This window comes from Pantherophis guttatus, chromosome 14, assembly GCF_059756535.1.
Source record: "Pantherophis guttatus breed Tessera chromosome 14, ASM5975653v1, whole genome shotgun sequence".
Taxonomy (NCBI): Eukaryota; Metazoa; Chordata; class Lepidosauria; order Squamata; family Colubridae; genus Pantherophis; species Pantherophis guttatus.
Genome location: NC_142076.1, coordinates 14,182,410 through 14,202,514, shown reverse-complemented (window position 1 = coordinate 14,202,514; position 20,105 = coordinate 14,182,410). Strand labels below are relative to the sequence as shown.

At 45.4% G+C, this 20,105-nt stretch overlaps 1 protein-coding gene across 1 annotated transcript in view; it reads left to right on the top strand.

Moving 5' to 3' along the window:
• The window catches only part of PDXDC1 (pyridoxal dependent decarboxylase domain containing 1), a 42,217-nt gene that overhangs the window by 13,477 nt on the left and 8,635 nt on the right, over positions 1–20,105 (top strand). Inside the window, exons 5-19 of the mRNA XM_034430234.3 lie at positions 1,481–1,627; positions 2,480–2,669; positions 4,027–4,095; positions 4,597–4,675; positions 6,539–6,623; positions 7,605–7,653; positions 8,972–9,073; positions 10,673–10,798; positions 12,353–12,403; positions 12,546–12,609; positions 14,285–14,361; positions 16,181–16,286; positions 17,153–17,324; positions 18,038–18,144; positions 19,915–20,036. Coding sequence (XP_034286125.2) covers positions 1,481–1,627; positions 2,480–2,669; positions 4,027–4,095; positions 4,597–4,675; positions 6,539–6,623; positions 7,605–7,653; positions 8,972–9,073; positions 10,673–10,798; positions 12,353–12,403; positions 12,546–12,609; positions 14,285–14,361; positions 16,181–16,286; positions 17,153–17,324; positions 18,038–18,144; positions 19,915–20,036 — 1,546 coding nt within the window. The remainder of the gene's footprint in view (positions 1–1,480; positions 1,628–2,479; positions 2,670–4,026; positions 4,096–4,596; positions 4,676–6,538; positions 6,624–7,604; positions 7,654–8,971; positions 9,074–10,672; positions 10,799–12,352; positions 12,404–12,545; positions 12,610–14,284; positions 14,362–16,180; positions 16,287–17,152; positions 17,325–18,037; positions 18,145–19,914; positions 20,037–20,105) is intronic.

Genomic DNA, 20,105 nt, shown 5'->3' with positions numbered 1-20,105 from the left:
CAGAAGGATGAGTTTTGCTCATGCTTTTTAGGACCCAAAGTCATTATCTTTCAGATTCTCTCTAAACATATAATATACCTAGTACCTTGCTCTTTTTAAAATATTCCCTAAAAAAGCATGCTTAAAGCAAAATCTAAGGAAATCAGGTTTTGCAAATATTCTTATGCCTTGGGTGGATGGGAGGAACTCCAGCATCATTCAGAAGATTAAAGTGATGTCAAATTGGTGGAAGCTCCTGCTTTCTGATCTACAGGTTTGATTTCCTGCTTCTCAGGAAAAAAAAATTAATGGTAGGCAATGTTGATGACCTTTGTAAACATAAAAAAATTAACTATTAAGGAAGCAATTTAAGGAAGTGGAAAAACTAGCCAGAAAAAGTTTGAAGGGTGACATTTCCAGGTGACAGAGAAACTGAAGTCTATAATCAAGTGTTCTCTTGGAAAAAAAAGATCTTTTTTTTTTACCTTGATATTTTATTTTATTATTATTTTTTGGTAATATTTTTATTGTACATTTTTCTTTGTTTTTTAATCACAGTTTCAACTTTGCAACAATGATATACTGGTTATATGAGCAATTTTTTACAATATACATACTATTATATCTCTTAGTTACGACCATTTAACTCTTATTTAGACAGTATCATGTTTATATCTATCGTTTCCATGATTCTAACGTAGATCTCTATATATTTATCATTCCATGTCTTTTAATTTACACTTTTGTATTGTATAGTCTTGCCATAGTATTGCTTACAATAAGTATTCTCCTATCTATCATTATACTTGTATTTATTTCTGGTTCATTGATTGTCTTTCATCATTGTTTGTTTGTTTATTTAAATTTATATACCGCCCTTCTCCCGAAGGACTCAGGGCGGTGTACAGCCAAATATAATTGATTTTCTAATCTTGGCATCTACTATCTAACCAATTATAGCATATGTCCCAGATTGAATAATATTCTGTTTCTCCTTTGTCTTTAATTTCCATCGTCAACCTGTCCATTTCGGCGCAATCTCATATTTTCTTTATTACCATTTCCTCTGTGGGCATATTTCCATTTTTCCAGTTTTGTGCATACATAATTCTAGCCGCTGTTATTACATGTAGCATTAAGTACTGAATTTTTTTTTTATTATATTTCCCTGTTAATATGACCTTTAGGAGCCACCAGAGGAGGGAAACCATCAAGCCAATAATGGCTCAAAAATCAGGTTAAAATCCAATCTACAACATACAGTGGATTGGATTTTAACTGGATCTTAAGCCAACACCAGCTCGAACAGCTGTCTAATCACTCTTTCCGACCGAAAATAAATACCGCTTAATTATAATACATCCAGTAAAATGCCCCTTGATCGTTTTTTGATATATTAGGAAAGGCTTTTCTCAGTCTACAAAGAGAAGTGTGATTTGTGTCATGGCCTCTCTCTCTCTCTCTATCTATCTCTCTCTCTCTCCCCCCCCCCAATTTTCAGGCTACAGAATGTGGGGGAACAGGGACACATGGCTCTCTTAGGACACAGCTTGGCAGCTTATATTTCCATCCTGGACAGAGACAGACTGAGAAAACTTACCACCAAAATCCTTTCTGACACAACTCTCTGGCTTTGCAGGCTCTTCAGGTACCCTTGTGTTGCTAATACTTTTGAGTGTGCCCTTTATCATGAAAGAAAGTCCCATTTAATCTAAACATTCAGAAGCCAATTAGGAAAACAAAAGGCTACTTTTACTGTCATTATTATTATTATTATTATTATTATTATTATTATTATTATTATTATTATTATTATCCTATGGCTGGGGTGTCAAACACAATTCCATTGAGGGCCGCACAGTGATGGGTTCCTCCCGGTTCGGCCCGGTTTGGCCGAGTCGGTAGTGGTGACGATATGACGTCACCAAACCGGTTCTCTTTGTTCGAGAACTGGGCCCTCCCGTCCCCCCGCCCCCATTATTCTTACCTTTTATTTGGCCCCGCCCCCAATCTATTCGCTGCCTCCCGAGTCCCAGCTGATCGGCTAGAAGGAAAAAAAACTGTTTAAACTCTTGCCGCGGGGCTTCAAAGGGCCGTCTCCCCACCGAAGTGGTACCTATTTATATACTCGCATAGAACATGCTTTTGAGCTGAGGCAAGTGATGGGAGCTCACCCTGCCAGATAGTGCTAGGACTCAAACCGGCGGAGCTGAGACCATCTCCAGCGTGATTAAGCCGCTGAGCCAGTGTGCTCCTTATTGTCAGTTAATAAGCAGTACGTTCAGTTGGCGATCCGCTTTGATGGCATCTCATTCTGCATGTCTATAGCCCCTATTTCTGTGTCTTTTAGCCATGTTAATTATAAGCTTTTTCAGAAGGATTCTGAAAAGATTTTTCAGAAGGATCGCTGGGAATAATTGCTTACGCTTAACGTGAAGCAGGCGAGCTGGCACCCTTTCCAAGATGCTCAACGTTTAATGCATCATTGCTCTTAAAACAGGTTTGAAAATGGGTCAGCCTACTACCATGAAGATGATCGCGAGGGGCTTTTGAAAGTCTGCAAGCTGGTGATTCACTCCCGCTATGAAGATTATGCCACCGAAGGCTTTAATGCCTTATATAACAAGCAGCCGATGGTGTACATCAGTGCTGCAGCACGAACCGGCTTGAGCCAATTCCTCTGTAGTCACGTAAGTTGAAAGGGGTGCAGGGTTTTTGGGCTGCAAAATCATTGTTACACCTCTTCGTTTGCTGCCATCGTATAATTCAGTAAACGTCTGTTAATTTCATTGGTCGGTTTGTTTATATTCTACCCTGATTATCTAATACTTTTCCTTCCTCCTGTTTTCTCTACAACAACCCTGTGAGATAAGTTGGGCTAATAGAGAATGACTGGTCTAAGTCACCTAGATGGCTTTCATAGGTAAAATGGGACTAGAACTCCCAGTCTCCTGGCGATTGGACCAAAGTCACCCAGCTGGCTTTCATGCCAAAGGCGGGACTAGAACTCCCAGTCTCCTGGCGATTGGCCCAAAGTCACCCAGCTGGCTTTCATGCCAAAGGCGGGACTAGAACTCCCAGTCTCCTGGCGATTGGCCCAAAGTCACCCAGCTGGCTTTCATGCCAAAGGCGGGACTAGAACTCCCAGTCTCCTGGCGATTGGCCCAAAGTCACCCAGCTGGCTTTCATGCCAAAGGCGGGACTAGAACTCCCAGTCTCCTGGCGATTGGCCCAAAGTCACCCAGCTGGCTTTCATGCCAAAGGCGGGACTAGAACTCCCAGTCTCCTGACAATTGGACCAAAGTCACCCAGCTGGCTTTCATGCCAAAGGCGGGACTAGAACTCCCAGTCTCCTAGTGATTGGTCGAAAGCCACCCAGCTGGCTTTCATGCCAAAGGCGGGACTAGAACTCCCAGTCTCCTAGTGATTGGTCAAAAGCCACCCAGTTGACTTTCATGGCTAAGGTGGGACTAGAATTCACAGCCTCTGGCCATTGGCCCAAAGTCACCCAGCTGGCTTTCATGCCCAAAGCGGGACTAGAACTCCCAGTCTCCTGGCCATTGGCCCAAAGTCACCCAGCTGGCTTTCATGCCTAAGGGCAGGACTAGAACTCCTGGTGTCTTGCTTTCTAGCCCAGTGCCTTACCCACTAGCGCAAACTGGCTCTCTTAATCAGTTGTACCTGTAATCCTCTTACGAGTGAAGTGTTTTAGTTTAAAATCACGGTAGGCTACAACCAAAGAGATGGAAATGGTCAATGCCCTGGCTGACGCTGAGATGATGCCCTTCGTACTTATCGCTCATTGCAGAGAGTTTAAACTAAACCAAAAACTAACCTCTTTGAAATATTCTGAACCTCTTCAATACAGCTGTACAGACCTCCCGTAAGCTGTTCGTAAATCATAATTATTTTTTTACTGTGGCCCAAAGGAAAATTATTATATAATCAGTATAATTGTGGGGAGGGGGTCCATAGTAACTTTGAATGGTTGCTAAGCAACCGGCCATAAGTCAAGGACCACCCTGGATTTTGTATCTCTTTCTGCAGCTTGGCTTACCTCTTTCCTCCATGTGCCGAGTGCCGTGTAACACGATGTTTGGCTCCCAGCATCAAATGGTAAGGTTTGTTTACTTTTTAAAAAATTATTATTAGGTAAAGGTAAAGGTTCCCTTCGGGCATATGTGCTAGTCGTTCCTGACTCTAGGGGGCGATGCTCATCTCTGTTTCAAAGCCAAAGAGCCAGCACTGTCCGAAGACGTCTCTGTGGTCATGTGGTCGGCATGACTCAACGCCAAAGGCCCAAGGAACGCTGTTCCCTTCCCACCAAAGGTGGTCCCTATTTTTCTACTTGCATTTTTTTACCTGCTTTCGAACTGCTAGGTTGGCAGGAGCTGAGACAAGTCGCGGGAGCTCACCCCGTTACGCGGCACTAGGGATTCGAACTGCTGAACTGCTGACCTTTCGATCGACAAGCTCAGCGTCTTAGCCACTGAGCCACCGCTTCCCTTTTATTATTATTACAAAAACAGAAAAGAGTAAGTCTAGCGTCGCCTATTTTTATGCTTTCTTCATGTTATTCCCTTTTATTTTTTTCTCCTTTATTTCGCTCGGCGATAGGATGTCGCTTTGTTGGACAGACTGATCAAGGAGGACCTGGAATCTGGAAAGCTGCCTATATTACTGGTGGCCAATGCTGGTGGGTGTTTTTTTTTTTTTTAGCAAATGTAAACAAGCTGTTTGTTTTTTTTCTGCAAACTACCGGTTCTTCGGGTGAACCGGTAGTTTAAAAAGCTGGTTTCCGATGATCAGCTGTGCGGTGCGGTTTAGCTTTGCTAGAAAGCAAGCAATCCTGCTTTCTAGCGAAGTTAAATCACGCAGCACAGCTGATTCCTTTCCCCCCTCGCTGTTCTACTTACCTTCCCAAGCCTCCATTTGGTGCGCGTACACGGCCAGCGAACCGGTAGCAAACCGGCTCAGATTTCACCACTTGGGTTTTGTCCCGTAACAAATGTTAGTAAGTCATGGAGGAAGCAAAGCGAGGAACGGAGCGAAGTTGAGACAGAGTACAAGGAGGCATTTTGCAAGAAGACGCTTCCGAGTGGCCCATACGGGAAAGCGAGTCTACTTCCACCCATCAGAAAATGTGATGAGGTTTTGTGTGTGTGTGTGCATGCGAGTCTGTGTTTGAGCGGTGCGGTGGCCTAGAGGTGGAGCTCTCGCCTCACAATCAGGAGGCTGTGAGTTCGATCCCAAGTAGAGGCAGATATTTCTCTCTCTGGGCACGTTGAGAATACTGTATTTTTCGAACTATAAGACATATCGAAGTATAAGACGCATCAAGATTTCGAAGAGGTAATCAAGAAAAAAAAAAGATTTTGCCCTCCCCGGCTCCCAGGAGCACTCTGCAGGCCTCCTAAACCCTCTGTGTGTCCCGTATTTGCAAAAAACGTGCCCGTTTTCGTGAAAAAATTGTCCTTTTTTGGCCTCCCAAACCCCCCACGCATCACGTTTTTGCCCTCCCCAGCCCCCAGGAGCACTCTGCAGGCCTCCCAAACCCTCTGCATGCCCTGTTTTTGCGAAAAACGGGGCCTGTTTTTGGCAAAAACAGGACGCACGGGATGGGGTTTTCGAGAACCAAAAATGGTTGTATTCGGTATATAAGACGCACTAACATTACCACCCTCTTTTATTGGTGGGGGGGGGGAAGTGCGTCTTATACTCCGAAAAGTACGGTATATCTGCTGAATATAACTCCACATTGGCGACAGGAAGGGCATCCGGCCAGGAAACACTCAGCTCCATTCAGCTGCTCAAACTCCACCCCGCAAGGGATTATGTGGTCGTTAAGAGGAGGATGATGTGAGTCTGTGTTTGTGTGTGTGCAGCAGGGGTGGGTTCTAAATTTTTTTACTACCGGTTCTGTGGGCGTGGCTTATTTTGTGGGTGTGGCTTGGAGGTCATGTGACTAGGTGGACGTGGCTAGCTGGCCAGAGTCATTTCTGGAAGGTCCTCGCACTTACGACCAGTCCTCGTACTTACGACCCGACTCATTTGTTTGCTTTTAACACTGATCAGAAACCTTTGAAGCCCTGCGGCAAGAGTTTAAACAGTTTTTTCCCCTCTAGTCATTAGCTGGGACTCAGGAGGCAGCAATAGATTGGGGGTGGGACCAAATAAAAGGTAAGAATAACGTGGGTGGGGAGGAGGGCGGGGGGGGGAAGAACCGGTTCGGTGATGTCATATCGTCACCGCTACCGGCTTGACCGAACCGGGAGGAACCTACCACTGGTGTGCAGTATGAAATAATTGGTATCGTTGGTGCATCGCTCCTTTCTCTACTGTGATGGAATGAGCGGATGGCCTTGAGGAACGAGAGGGGAAGAAATACTAACTAGGAAACAATTAGGGGAGAGCAATTCCCATGGGGAAGGAGAAGGGTTGACCGGGAGAGATGGGAGGGCCTGTGTTCCGAAACATTAGAAGTGCTTTGTGGTTGTTCCTCTCTGTCTTAATCGCTCTGTCTTCTTAGCCTCCCGTTGTCTGTTTCCTCTCCGTGCAGGCACCCCGGGGGCAGGGCACACAGACAAGCTCAGTCGACTGAGGGAACTCTGCGAGGAACACGGCATGTGGCTCCATGTCGAAGGGTACGTTAGAAAACCCGCGTTTTAGATGAAATGTTAAATCAAGCGAAGGCGAGAAGGGCACCGCTAGTAGGCAGAGAAGCGCCATGCAGATTGAAAAGGTTATCGGGGCAGCTGTCAAAATGATACAGAATGCTGGACGGGAAAGGGCATGGAGAGAGGCACTCCTGACGGTGGCAATTTATAATAGTGACAGATTGCGGCCGGCTGGATCCTCGTTCTATTTCATTACGCTGAACACAGATATATTTTAAAAATGGCCTACTTAGAATGCTGGAGTTCTGGAGAGGGACCTTAATACTAAACCTCCTCTTCTCCCATTGGGCTACCCAGCTGGCTTTCATAGCCAAAGGTGGGACTAGAACTCCCAGTCTCCTGGCGATTGGCCCAAAGTCACCCGGTTGACTTTCATGGCTAAGGCCGGACTAGAACTCCCAGTCAGTCTCCTGGTGATTGGCCCAAAGTCACCCATCTGGCTTTCATGCCAAAGGTGGGACTAGAACTCAAAGTCTCCTTGTGATTGGCCCAAAATCACGCAACTGGCTTTCATGCCTAAGGCGGGACTAGAACTCCCACTCTCCTGGCAATTGGTCCAAAGTCACCCCCACTGGCTTTCATGCCTAATACGGGACTAGAACTCACAGTCTCCTGGCGATTGGCCCAAAGTCACCCCCACTGGCTTTCATGCCAAAGGCGGGACTAGAACTCCCATTCTCCTAGTGATTGGCCCAAAGTCACCCCCACTGGCTTTCATGCCTAAGGCAGAACTAGAACTCTCAGTCTCCCAGTTTCTAGCCTGGTGCTTTTACCACCCAGACCAAACTGACTTACCTATTATAAATTGTATTTATTTGTTGGTTGGTTTAAAATGTAATAGAAATCAAAGGTGGTGATTTTATTTATCATTTATTTATAATTAAATTTATATATTTAAGGTGTTATAGTCAGCCTGCTGAAAGGATTTGTTTGTTTTGTTTGTTTCAGGGTGAATCTGGCGACTCTGGCGTTGGGTTACGTCTCTTCTTCCATAATGGTATGTTGGGACCGTTGCTCTTGCTTATTAGCTTGTGGTTCTCTTTATGCAAAAGCAATACATGTGCTTCCTAAAAGCAGAAAGGCGCTATGTATAAATGGTTTAATTTGCTTTCACTATTGTCTATACCAGGGGTTAGCAACCTGCGGCTCTGGAGCCGCATGTGGCTCTTTCACCCCTCTACTGCGGCTCAAAATATGTGTCACAACCGCCAATGTGTGACGCCCGCCGGCATACAATTTATTGAGCTTTTCAACCCCCGGGAGGCCAACTGTGGATAAATCCAAGAAAAGAAAAGTTTCAGAAGAAAACAGAACGTTTAATTCAATTACATATGCTAATTTTGTAGCCGCTCAAGAAATAGTCAGGCACGGGAAGGGTTTTTGTGGCTCCCGGTGTTTTCTTTTCTGTGGGAAACGGGTCCAAATGGCTCTTTGAGTGTTTAAGGTTTGGTCTATACTTTAAGATGAAAAATAACCATGCGCCTTTTGGGCTCTTAACATGCCCTGAAGGAGGATTATTTTCACCTGCACTTTATAAAAAAATGTGGTTATCTGCTAGTATTCATCCAACAGATCACGTTTTAAGCTTGGCTGGCAGGCGAACCACTGTCTGTCGTTGCATCTGAGCAAATTTTTTTCACCTATTGCTCTTTCCTATTTTTATTTTATTTTTTTAAATCCTGGTGAGCCATTTTGGATCAGTTTTTCATCCTCTCTGGATTCAGCCATGTCTCACTAAAGGGAAAGGGAAAGGTTCCTCTCGCACATATGTGCTGGTCATTCCCGACTCTAGGGGGCGGTGCTCATCTCCGTTTCAAAGCCGAAGAGCCAGCACTGCCCGAAGACGTCTCCGTGGTCATTTGGCCAGCATGACTCAACGCCAAAGGCACACGGAACGCTGTGACCTTCCCACCAAAGGTGGTCCCTATTTTTCTACTTGCATTTTTTACCTGCTTTCGAACCGCTAGGTTGGCAGAAGCTGGGACAAGTCACGGGAGCTTGTCTCCTTATGCGGCGCTAGGGATTCGAACCGCTGAACTGCCGACCTTTCAATCGACAAGCTCAGCGTCCTAAGCCACTGAACCACCGCGTCCCTATTAATTATCAATTACAATAATTAATGTCTCATTAAAATTATTTACAATTAATTATTAATTTCAATTATTAAAATATCATTAAAATTAATTACAATTAATTATCAATTAAAATTATTAATGTCTCATTAAAGAGGCCCCATCTCTCGTTTTTTCAAATGCGTTGAAAAAAAAAAACCCTCTGCATTCCCGGTTCCCTAACCCCGCCTTCTTTTTCTGTAGGCCGCAACCAAATGTGACAGCATGACACTGACGCTCGGACCCTGGTTGGGTCTTCCAGCGGTGCCTGCAGTGACTCTCTATAGACAGGAGGATCCTTCATTGGTAGGTGGCTGGTCCATGATGCAGTGGAGGTCAAGTGGCAGGAGAAGGCAGCCTTGAAGCTCTCTGCAGCTCATGATTGACAGCAGTAAATTGTAGGCGATCAACGCTCAAGGAGTCAATCGCTCGTGATTCCTTGGGGAGACGCATCATCTGCTTCATGATTTATTTATTTTTTTGTTTTTAAACGGGGGTTGAGGATTTTTGGACTCTGGATTTGTCTGTGTTGAGAATATGCACTGTACGGTCCCGCTCGAGCCAAATTCAGCCCTGTAGTTATATCGTGGAGCAGACCACTTCATAAAAACTTTATCCACTTTTTGGAAGAGGCTCTAAAAGGGGAGGGAAAGATGGCCAAACACAACATGAGATGGACGAGCTCATTTTGCTGAATGTAGGAGAAGGACAGGCAGAGCCTGGGGGGCGGTGTCAAGAGAGCAATCGGCCTAGAATCGTTACGTTCCCACAAATGGTCTAAGCCCAGATCCTCCTGAGTTCCATTGACTCTTACCTAGCATCAATTTAATGCTGGCCATTAGTTGTCTAAATTATTGGGTGAACAATATTGAATATTGAACAATATTATTGCATGAACAATAAATCAGCTTAACTGGAACTTAATGTGATGTCCCAATCCTTCTGACTTGACTATGGATGATTCTTAAGATGTGCAGTAAAGTGGCAGAGATTTGATCTTCTGAAGTTCTACCTGCCCTGTGGGCTTCGCTTTAGGAGGGGAATTACAGATTTTTTAAAAAAATTAAATGCATTTTTTTTCTTTCTCTTTGATACTCCATCGGGTGTGAATTTGAGGTCTAGAAGACCAGTCTTTTAAATCTTGAGTTTCAATGATTTAAATAGTAGGAGAAGATCTCTTGAGGTATTCATGTTGGCTTCAGCTGGGCATTTCTGTTTTTGGTTCCCCTGCTCCTCTAATCTGTACTGAGTTTTCAAGGTGAGCAGAGGAAAATAAGACAAAACAAGAGGAGGAAAATACATCTGGTGTTTACCTTATTTTTCGGAGTATAAGACTTTTTCTCCCCTAAAAGGGTGAAAATTTGGCTGCGTCTTATACACCAAATGTAGCCAAAAACACGAGGCATGGAGGAGGTGATGGTCTATGGCAGTCCCTGCAGCCTGAAACAGCTGATTGGGGGTATTCCGGGAAACCAATCCACCCGCCAATCAGCTGCTCGTGCTGAATTAGCTGCAATAATGTGCTGAAGCTGACCTGGCTGTTTGCTATTTGCTGCAAGGACTGTCAGAGTTTGCAGCAGCAAGCAAAACACAAGCAGAGGAGAGGAGTTTCAGTTTCAGTTTTAGTTTCATAGATCAGCTCAACATGCAGCTTTAGAACAATTGATCTAAACCACGCCCAGGCTCCTTGCTGTCTCCTTCCTTGTTGTTCACACGGTAAATAACTGTTTCAGTTTCCAAACAGTCTCACACACTGACAGGACACTAGCCAGATAAATACCGATGGATGCTGGTAGAATTTTTTTTTTTCTCTTATTTTCCTCCCCCAAAACTAAGGTGCATCTTATACTCCGGAGCATCTTATATTCCGAAAAATACAGTACTTCTTTCTTGGATTTCTTGCAGTCATTAGCAGCAGGCCTGACCTCCAGCCAGGTGGTAGAGAAACTGCGTGCTTTGTCCCTTTGGCTCTCCTTGCAGTATCTTGGCCATGATGGAATCGTGCAAAGGATTAAACATGCCTCCCAGCTGGTAAGAAGCTCAAACTGGTTTGAGTTTTGTCTCTTGATTTGATTCCTTCTCAGAACCTGGGAACCTCGGATTTATGGGCACAAAAAAACCTTGTTCCTTCTCTTCCAAAAGTGGGAGAGAAAGCGGAGTGTCCAAAAAACAGTGTTTCTCAACCTTGACAATTTGAATATGTCTGGACTTCAACTCCCAGAATTCCACAGCCAGCTGGGAGTTGAAATCCACGTATTGTGCCAAGTTGCCAAAGTTGAGAAACAACGTTGTTGACGCTCTAAAGCTGGCTGGGGAATTCTGGGAGTTGAAGTCCAGACATCTTGGAAGTTTGCCAAATTTGAGAATAGTAAAATCATGCGAAAGCATTTTTGGACTTCGAAAGGTTAGTGTATCTCAATATCACAGTTTGATTGGAATGCATCGTTTAACATTTTATGTAAATGTAGACCACCTGATACCCAAGCACCGTGGTGGCAGAGTGGTTAGTTAGTATTGCAGTATTGCAGGCTAATTCTGCCAACTGCTAGCAGTTCGATCCTGACCGGCTCAGAGTTGACTCAGCTTTCCATCCTTCTGAGGTCGATAAAATGAGGACCCAAATTGTTGAGGGCAAGAGGCTGACTTTGTAAACCATTTAGAGAGGGCCGTAAAACCCTGTGAAGCGGTATATAAGTCTTAAGTGCTATTGCTCGTTTTCTCCTTCCTTCCTTCCTTCCTTCCTTCCTTCCTTCCTTCCTTCCTTCCTTCCTTCCTTCCTTAGAAATAAAATTATCCTTATCCTTATCCCTATCCTTATCCTTCCTTCCTTCCTTCCTTCCTTCCTTCCTTCCTTCCTTCCTTCCTTCCTTCCTTCCTTCCTTCCTTCCTTCCTTCCTGCGCAGTAGTTAGAATGCAGCATTGTCTGCTCACAGCCAGGAGTTCAGTCTTGACCGGCTCAAGGTTGCCTCAGCCTTCCATCCTTCTGAGGTCGATAAAATGAGGACCCAAATTGTTGAGGGCAAGAGGCTGACTTTGTAAACCGTTTAGAGAGGGCCGTAAAACCCTGTGAAGCGGTATATAAGTCTTAAGTGCTATTGCTCGTTTTCTCCTTCCTTCCTTCCTTCCTTCCTTCCTTCCTTCCTTCCTTCCTTCCTTCCTTCCTTCCTTTTATAGAAATAAAATTATCCTTATCCTTATCCTTATCCTTATCCTTATCCTTCCTTCCTTCCTTCCTTCCTTCCTTCCTTCCTTCCTTCCTTCCTTCCTTCCTTCCTTCCTTCCTTCCTTCCTTCCTTCCTTCCTTCCTTCCTTCCTTCCTGCGCAGTAGTTAGAATGCAGCATTGTCTGCTCACAGCCAGGAGTTCAATCTTGACCGGCTCAAGGTTGCCTCAGCCTTCCATCCTTCCGAGATCGGTAAAATGAGGACCCAGATTGTTGGGGGACAAGATAGGCTGACTCTGTAAATCACTTAGAGAAGGCTGTAAAGCACTATGAAGCGGTATATAAATCTAAGTGCTACTGCTATTGCTACCCATTTACTTTTGGAGTGGTTTCCCTGATTTTATTTATTTGATTTTTTTTTAGAGTCAACGGCTACTGGAGAACCTGAAGAACCAAGATTATATTCGAACCTCAGTACGTTTCCATTTTCAACCTTTTCTTTTCCAAAATACAATCCCCCCGCCAAAAAAAAAAAAAATGACCCAGTTTGGGGGATGGTTGATTTAAATATCCTCTCAAGACTTCGTTCTATTTTTTCCAAATTTTGTTTTCAAAGGTTGAAGATGAATTTAGCTCTCCTGTGGTGGTGTTCAAGTTTTCTCCAGAGAAGTCGCATATAGGTGAGGACTGCAGAAGGAAAGCCCCTCGGGATCCATAGATCCAGGGGTGGGGCTGCTGGGGGTTCGCAGGGGTTCGGGAGAACCTCTGGCTAAGATTCTGTGCAGGTCGGAGAACCCCCAAATCCCACTCCTAGCTGCCCCCGCCCATCCCACCCCACCCCTCTCAGGAGTCCCCACGCAGCTCGTTTTGGATGCAGAGTGCACGTGGAGGCTCAGGGAGGGCGAAAAATGGGGCCTACCAGAAGTTCAGGAAGGCTGGCCTCCAGAGGGCCTCCGGAGCCTGGGGAGGCCATTTTCGCCCTCCCAGAGACTGGAGGAAAACCTCCGGAGCCCCCGGAGGGCAAAAACACCCCATGGTGCAGGAGGCCGACTAGGCCACACCCGCCATGTTCACGCCCATCCAACAGAGAACCCCTTGCTAAAATTTTTGAAGCCCACCCCCGCCTAGACCTTTATTTCGCTGAAAAATAGTACCAAACCAATAATTTTATTGATAAATCTACTCTCATGAATACTGCTGCTTTTAGCATCAGTGAGCAAGAAGAGCAGATATTTATGAGAAAGGACTTTTTCTTTAATCTTGCTAATTTTAGGTGCTAGCTTTCTAATACCACCCACCCACCCCTATTAGAGATCTTTAAAAAGGATATTTAAGATGCTGTATTTATTTATTTTTTTACATTTATTAAAGACAGATCTTGGAATTACTACCTAATCCATTGCTTTTGAAAAATTCTATAAATGACAGGCTTCTGTCTGATAGGATGACATCCATTATTCACGTGAGCAAATTTTGTCACATATATCTGCAGGAAAATCAGGGCTGTATGCGTTTAAAATCCGATATTATTTGATTGATTTATTGATTAAATGTATACGCTGCCTACCCGTCGCATAGATCCGTGATGGCGAACCAATGGCATACGTGCCACAGGTGGCACGCGTAGCCATATCAGAGGGCACACGAGCTCAGCTCCGGCACACATGCGTGCCGGCCAGCTGATTTTCGGGCCTTCTGGGCCCACTGGAAGTAGGGAAACAGGCTGTTTTCTCCCTCCAGAAGGCCTGGGGTGGTGGTGGGGAAGGCCCGTTTTTCCCTCCCCCCAGCCTCCAGAGCCTTTCTAGGACCTTGGGGAGGGCAAAAATAGCCTGCCACACTCCCCCCTCCCCCCCCGGAGGTCCTCCGGAGGCAGGAAATGGGACCGGAAGTTGGCAAATGGGCCATTTCCTGCCTCTGGGGATGGGGTGGGGAAGGGAGTTTTGCCCTCCCCAAGCTCCTAGAAAGGTTCTGGAGCTTGGGGAGAAAGAAAAACGGGCCACCGCGTACCATGAGCAGGGGGGAGGGAGGGGGGTTCACGCGCGTATGCGTGGGGGCGGGCCGCACATGCAACCTTCCCCCCCCTCCCGTTCCTGGCACGCGATGGCAAAAAGGTTCACCATCACTGGCATCAATAGAATATTACTTTAATAAGCAGTGTATCAACATTTTGAAATCTGTAAAGTAAGAATTAAACCTTGTCATCTTAACTTGCATAAAAAATAACTGGAAAAAAACTCTACCTGTTGAGGGGAAAAAAGTGTTTCTAACGGCTTCAAATGATGGGAGTTTCGCTCGTGCCGTGTTCATTTCTTCCTGCTAAATCAATTTCTCTTCTTTTTCTTTTCTGGAGTTCAGATCAGATGCTATACGCGGCACAACCGTCTGCGGTCACCGGGAATGAGAGGGACGTTTGCGATACCTTTAACCAGTGGGTAGGTATGGTTGTTTCTTAACAGCGTGTAAATCACAAGTTTGGGACTCAAATCCTGATTTCTTCAGGGGTGAAAAATAACCCAGTGCAATGATGGTTTCGATGAATGGGCATCGAAACTTTCTCAAACTTTCTGAAAAGAACGTTCAAATGTTACTTAACCACACAAAGGAACAGTATTACAGTAGATATGCTGTCAGGGTTCCGACGGATGCCCTAATTAAATCATGTGCCTCGAGCCATGCTTCAAAAGAAATCCAGTTATTTATTAGGAGCTTCATGTTGGCACGTTCCCAAATGAAGCCATCTCTGACCCCACGTAATTTACAGCCCAATCTTGACCCTATTCCCCCCCTCCCCCCCAGGGTGTGTCATCAGTCATATTCACCAATGGAGCAATTTCACAGGTTGTAGAGATCACTCCCCGCCGGCTGCTGTGGGTAACCCTGGGAGACAGCCTTGAGAGAGATATGTCAGGAATGTGCTTTTGTTTTTGGCTGCCGTGCTGCTTCACCGGTTCCCCATCCCGCTTTCCTATGGCAACTCGAGAGCAGTCCAGGGATGCTTTGCGAGTTGACATATGCTTTGACTTATAGGCTTTACTGGGACACCAGTTCCCTCCATGCAACTAGGGCAGAGATATATGATTTAGGAAGTATTCAATGGCAAGGATGCAAAATGCGATTATAGTCTTCAACTTACAAATTTCATTTAGTGGCTGTTTGAAATTACAACAGCACGAAAAAAGTGACTTACGACCGTATTTAACACTTTATGACCATTGCGGCATCCCCATGGTCACATGATCAAAATTCAGACGCTTGGCAGCTGATTCGTATTTATGACAGTTGGCAGTGTCCCATGATCAACACTTATGACCTTTCTGATGAGCAAAGTCGCAGGGGAAGTCAGGCTCACTTAACAACCACTCTACCAATTTAACAACGGCAGTGATTCGTTTAACAGCCGTGGCAAGAACGGTCGTAACATGGGTCAAAACTCATTGAGAAATGTCTCACTTAGTGACAGAAATTTTGGGCTGAATTGTGGTTGTAAGTCAAGGACTACCCGGATATGGATGACGTGCAACTATTCTTGTGGTGCCCAGGTTCTGATTATATTTTTCTAGGTCAGGGGGTAGCCCACTATGGTACCATTACGACCTGTGAAGTTGAAGGTCGTAAAAGTGCCATAGTTGTCTGCCCTTCTTCTAGGTCTTTGTTATGGCCTGTTGGCCGCCGGCCCCTCCAACAGCCAAATCAGAGGAGGAGGAGGATGCGTGGGAGTCAGGGTCAGCATCAGGGCAACCTGAGAGCTCCAAGGGGGAAGAAGGAATGGAGCTGACAGAGAGAGAGAGACAGAGGCGGAGCCTGGACCATCCGTCAGCCCTCCAATGGAGAGTCAACAGCCCCCAGGTCTGTAGGTGACTGATGAGGAAGAGGAGGAACAGCTGGGTCCAGTGCCTGTCTTGCGGATGCACAGAAGGCAGAGGAGAGGAGAGAACTGGAAATCTATGGGCCGGTCCTCGGGACAGAAGAGCCCCCACTGCTAGCGAAGCCCCACTCTATTTTGGCTCTGGGTATCCTTCTTTTTAACACAGTTGCTAAGAAAAGGGTAAGGTTTGCTATGTGTTTCACCACCATCTTCAAGCCTTTTTAATTCAGAGCAAATTTGAGCCTGCAAGAATCAGCTTGTGGACAACGGAAGCCTGTTTCGTTCACAGATCAGAGAACAGCTTGTGATTTATATGCAGTGGGAGATCTCTTACTTTCCTTAATCTGGGCTTCCTTGCTTGCTTTTTGTTTGTTTTGTTTTTTTAGCTTGGAGAACAGTTGGCGCAGTTGGTCCCTGCCAGCGGGGTGGATCTGGTGGATCTGGAGGACGAAGGCACCTGCGTGCGTTTCAGCCCTTTAATGACTTCTGCAGGTAACCGGCTCCCTTTTTGTACCATGGACCATGTTCGTCTTTGTCAAACAAACCGAAACCAGAACATGACTCAGAAGCATTCGAACAAACAAACTTAATCCTGATCTGTATCACATAGACCAGGGGTGTCAAACTGAAGGCCTGGGGGGGTGGATCCGGCCCGCAGAGTGCTTAGAATCTGGTCCGTGGGCCCACCCTGGAAACAGTGAAGGAGCAGCCTGCGTTGCCTCTGCCAGTGAAAAAGGAGCTCGGGAGGGCTGTTCGCGGCCCTCCGGGGCTCCATTTTGTGCCACGATGGCCTCCTGCAACCCTCTGCCAGTGAAAATGGAACTCGGGAAGGCCACACGGCCCTCCCAAACTCCGTTTTCGCTGGCAGAGGGCTGCAGGAGGTCGTCGCAGCCCAAAACGGAGCCTCAATGATGTGACATTGAGCTGGCCACACCCACCCGGACCATGTCCCCCTCCCCCAACCCTCTGAGGTCAAACACAACCCTGATGTGGCCCTCAATGAAATTGAGTTTGACACCCTTGACATAGACAGTACTTAAAACAACCAACAAATACAGCCAGCCAATCAAACGGTCTGAAATTAGACCATGACTCGAATACCGGAACAGACAACATTCAGATTAATTTGCATCTCATAAAAAGGTATTTAAAGACCCGTTTTCTGACAGACGAGCACAACTCAAAAGCCACGGACGATGTCTTCCCCGAACGGTGACGAAACGTTTGCAACCAAATTGCCGAGCTCAGAGCTCATACCAACAAGCCTAACTACTTGTATTTGCTTGGGTTTGCAGGATGACAAAGGCTGTCCTTGTAACCGAAGACAGGCGACACGCTAACGTAGCAAATCTTTTCAGTTTTAGGAACCGAAGTGCAAGATGTGGATCAGTTGATGGACTGCTTAAAAATGAAGGTCCCAGTTCTGAACTGCACTTTACAGCTGAGAGAGGAATTCGAACAGGAAGTGAAAAGAACCGTCGGCTTGTCCTACGTGGAAGATTTTACCTGGCCTGGCCTCGGGGTGGTCAGGTATGTGTGTTCTCTCAAAACAGAACAAGCCACTAGTATTGTTGTGGCCTGCCGGCCGCTGGCTCCTCCAGCAACCGAATCAGAGGAGGAGGAGGAGGCGGTGTGGGAGTCAGGATCAGCATCAAGGCATCCTGAGAGCTCCGAGGGGGAAGAGGGAATGGAGCTGGCACAGAGAGACACAGAGGTGGAGCCTAGGCCGTCCGTCAGCCCTCAGATGGAGAGTCAACAGCCCCCAGATCTGGAGGTGGCTGATGAGGAAGAGGAGGAACAGCTGGGTCCAGTGCCAGACGCACGAATGCATAGAAGGCAGAGGAGAGGAGAGCAGTGGAAATCTATGGGCCGGTCCTCGGGACGGAAGAGCCACCTCTGCTGGCGAAGCCCAACCCTTGCTCTAAAAGCAAGGGGCAGAGATGAATAGATGTGGCAAACAACTATTCATCTCTCTGCCGGACAGACTTATTAGCCTGCGTTGAGAAACTTTTTGCCGGGGCTGCTGGCGCTCCTAATAAAGGAATCATTGCTTCAACTACAGAGGGTTTGTCGTGTTTAAGGAGCTGGGTCAAAAGAAAGATATAAAATAAGAGCAAACCCTACTCTCTTATAGCACTGATGCCGTAATCTTGTTTGGTAAACGTAAGCACAGATCAATAGGGAGGGGGAAAAACGTAGGAATGGAAGTAAATCAGCATTTACTTTTGACTTGGTTTGGAAAGGTACAAGGGCCAAAACGAAGAGACACCGGAGAAAGACTTGGAGAAGATAAACAGCGGCCTTCTGAAGAAGCTCAACGAACTGGAATCAGACCTGTTATTTTCTTTAGGTAATTGGCTATCTATGAAACGTGTGTGTGTGTCAGAGATGCTTCTAGATACATCAGTAAGTTCGGCCTAGATACTAGCCTAGACACTGCATTCCAGTCCACCCTTAGGCATGAAAGCCGGCTGGGTGACTTAAGGCCAATCACCAGGAGACTGGGAGTTCTAGTCCCGCCTTAGGCATGAAAGCCAGCTGGGTAACTTTGGGCCAGGTCCTTTCTCTGATCCCCTCATCTCACAGAGCTGTTGTTATGGGGAAAATAGGTGAAGGGAGAAATAGTATGCATAGTCATCTCCTTGAGTTATTTATAAAAATAAGGTGGGTATAAAAAAAAATCTAAAAAAAAGAATCCCTGCCCAACAACTATGTAGTCACGCCACAGAGAAAATTTGCATTTATGTATTTCATCTCGCTTCCTGGAATTATTGGAGTATAAGACGCACCGGAGTATAAGACGCACCTTAGTTTTTGGGGAGGAAAATAAGAAAAAAGCTGATTGGCAGGTGGATCGGCCTCCCGGAATATCCCCAATCAGCTGTTCCCAGAGATGAATTTTAGCAACAGGTTCCTTGGTTGTGAGCTCTGTGCCTTGCTTTTTTTTTTTTTGCTTTCTATTCTGCCTCTGAAACTTCTGAAACTCTGTTTCAGAAAAAACTGTTTTTCCTGCCTCTGAAAGCCTCCGAAACAGAGCTTCAGAAAAAAAGCCTCTGAAGCTCTGTTTGGGGGCTTTTTTTCTGAAGCTTCTTTTCTGATGCTTTTTTCAGCCTCTGAAACCTCCGTTTGAGAGGCTGGGCGAAGCTACATTCGGAGTATAAGACGCACCCAGATTTTCACCCTCTTTTTTGGGGGGAAAAGGTGTGTCTTATACTCCGAAAAATACGGTATTAATCAAACCATCTTTTTTTTTTCTTTGTTTCATTTTTTGAAAGATCCTGGCATTGTGAACAGGATTCCCATCCCACAGATAGTGAAGAGGTGTCTTTCATGGTTCTCTCTGTGTATTCAATATTATTTCCAAGATTTGGCCATACATAGTTTGCCAAATCACTCCCAAGTTTTAAAAAGAGCATCGTAGAAAAGTGTTCTCTTGCTTGCCTCAGCTTTCTTCCCCCCGCCTTTGATCAAAAGCTCAGCCCAATCTCTATTTGAAAGCAGCTTCTTGTCAGCCTTGAAAGAAACTGCCATGGTATTAATCTTGTTTTGTCTACAAAGTACCTTCTATCATATATGGTGGCTGTGCCCTGAAATGAAAAAAATACTGGAAGAAAAGACACGGGGTTACAGGAATTAACAGGACTTCAGATAGTATATACCCCGGAACTATTTCTTCTAGGAATACTTAAAGGGAAATACGACAAAAGAATAATATATATATCATTTTACATATAATAACTGCAGCAAGGATAGCTTTCGCGCAATGCTGGAGAAATACAAACATTCCTTCCGAAGGTTAAGTAATTAAAAAAATATTTGATCGTGCAGAAAGGGACAAATTGACAATTGAACTGAAAGGACAGATAGATTCGGAATACTACGCAATATGGGAGAAGTGGTACGACTGGATTGAGAACAGAAAAAATGGAAAAGAAATAGACAAAATAGAAGTACAATTAAAATGTATAGTAAAAATGTATAGAGTGTATATTTGAATTGGAATGTTATGGTATATAAATGGTTGCAGTTATGCATAAGTTGTGAGTAAGATTTGTTTAATTGTAAAAATGCAATAAAATCATCATCATCATCATCTTGTTTTGTCTTGTCTTCCTTCTAGGGCCGGAATTTGGAGCAGAGAAGAACTGCATTTACATCGGAATGGTCACCGAGGATCTCGACGTCTCTGAACTGGTGGAAACGATTGCAGCATCCGGTCGCGAAATTGAAGAAAATTCAAGGGTGCGTACCAGGAGCCCCCTGGGTTTTGGAACCCAGTTGTGCCATCGTGCAAGTTAGCCCCGTTGCGTG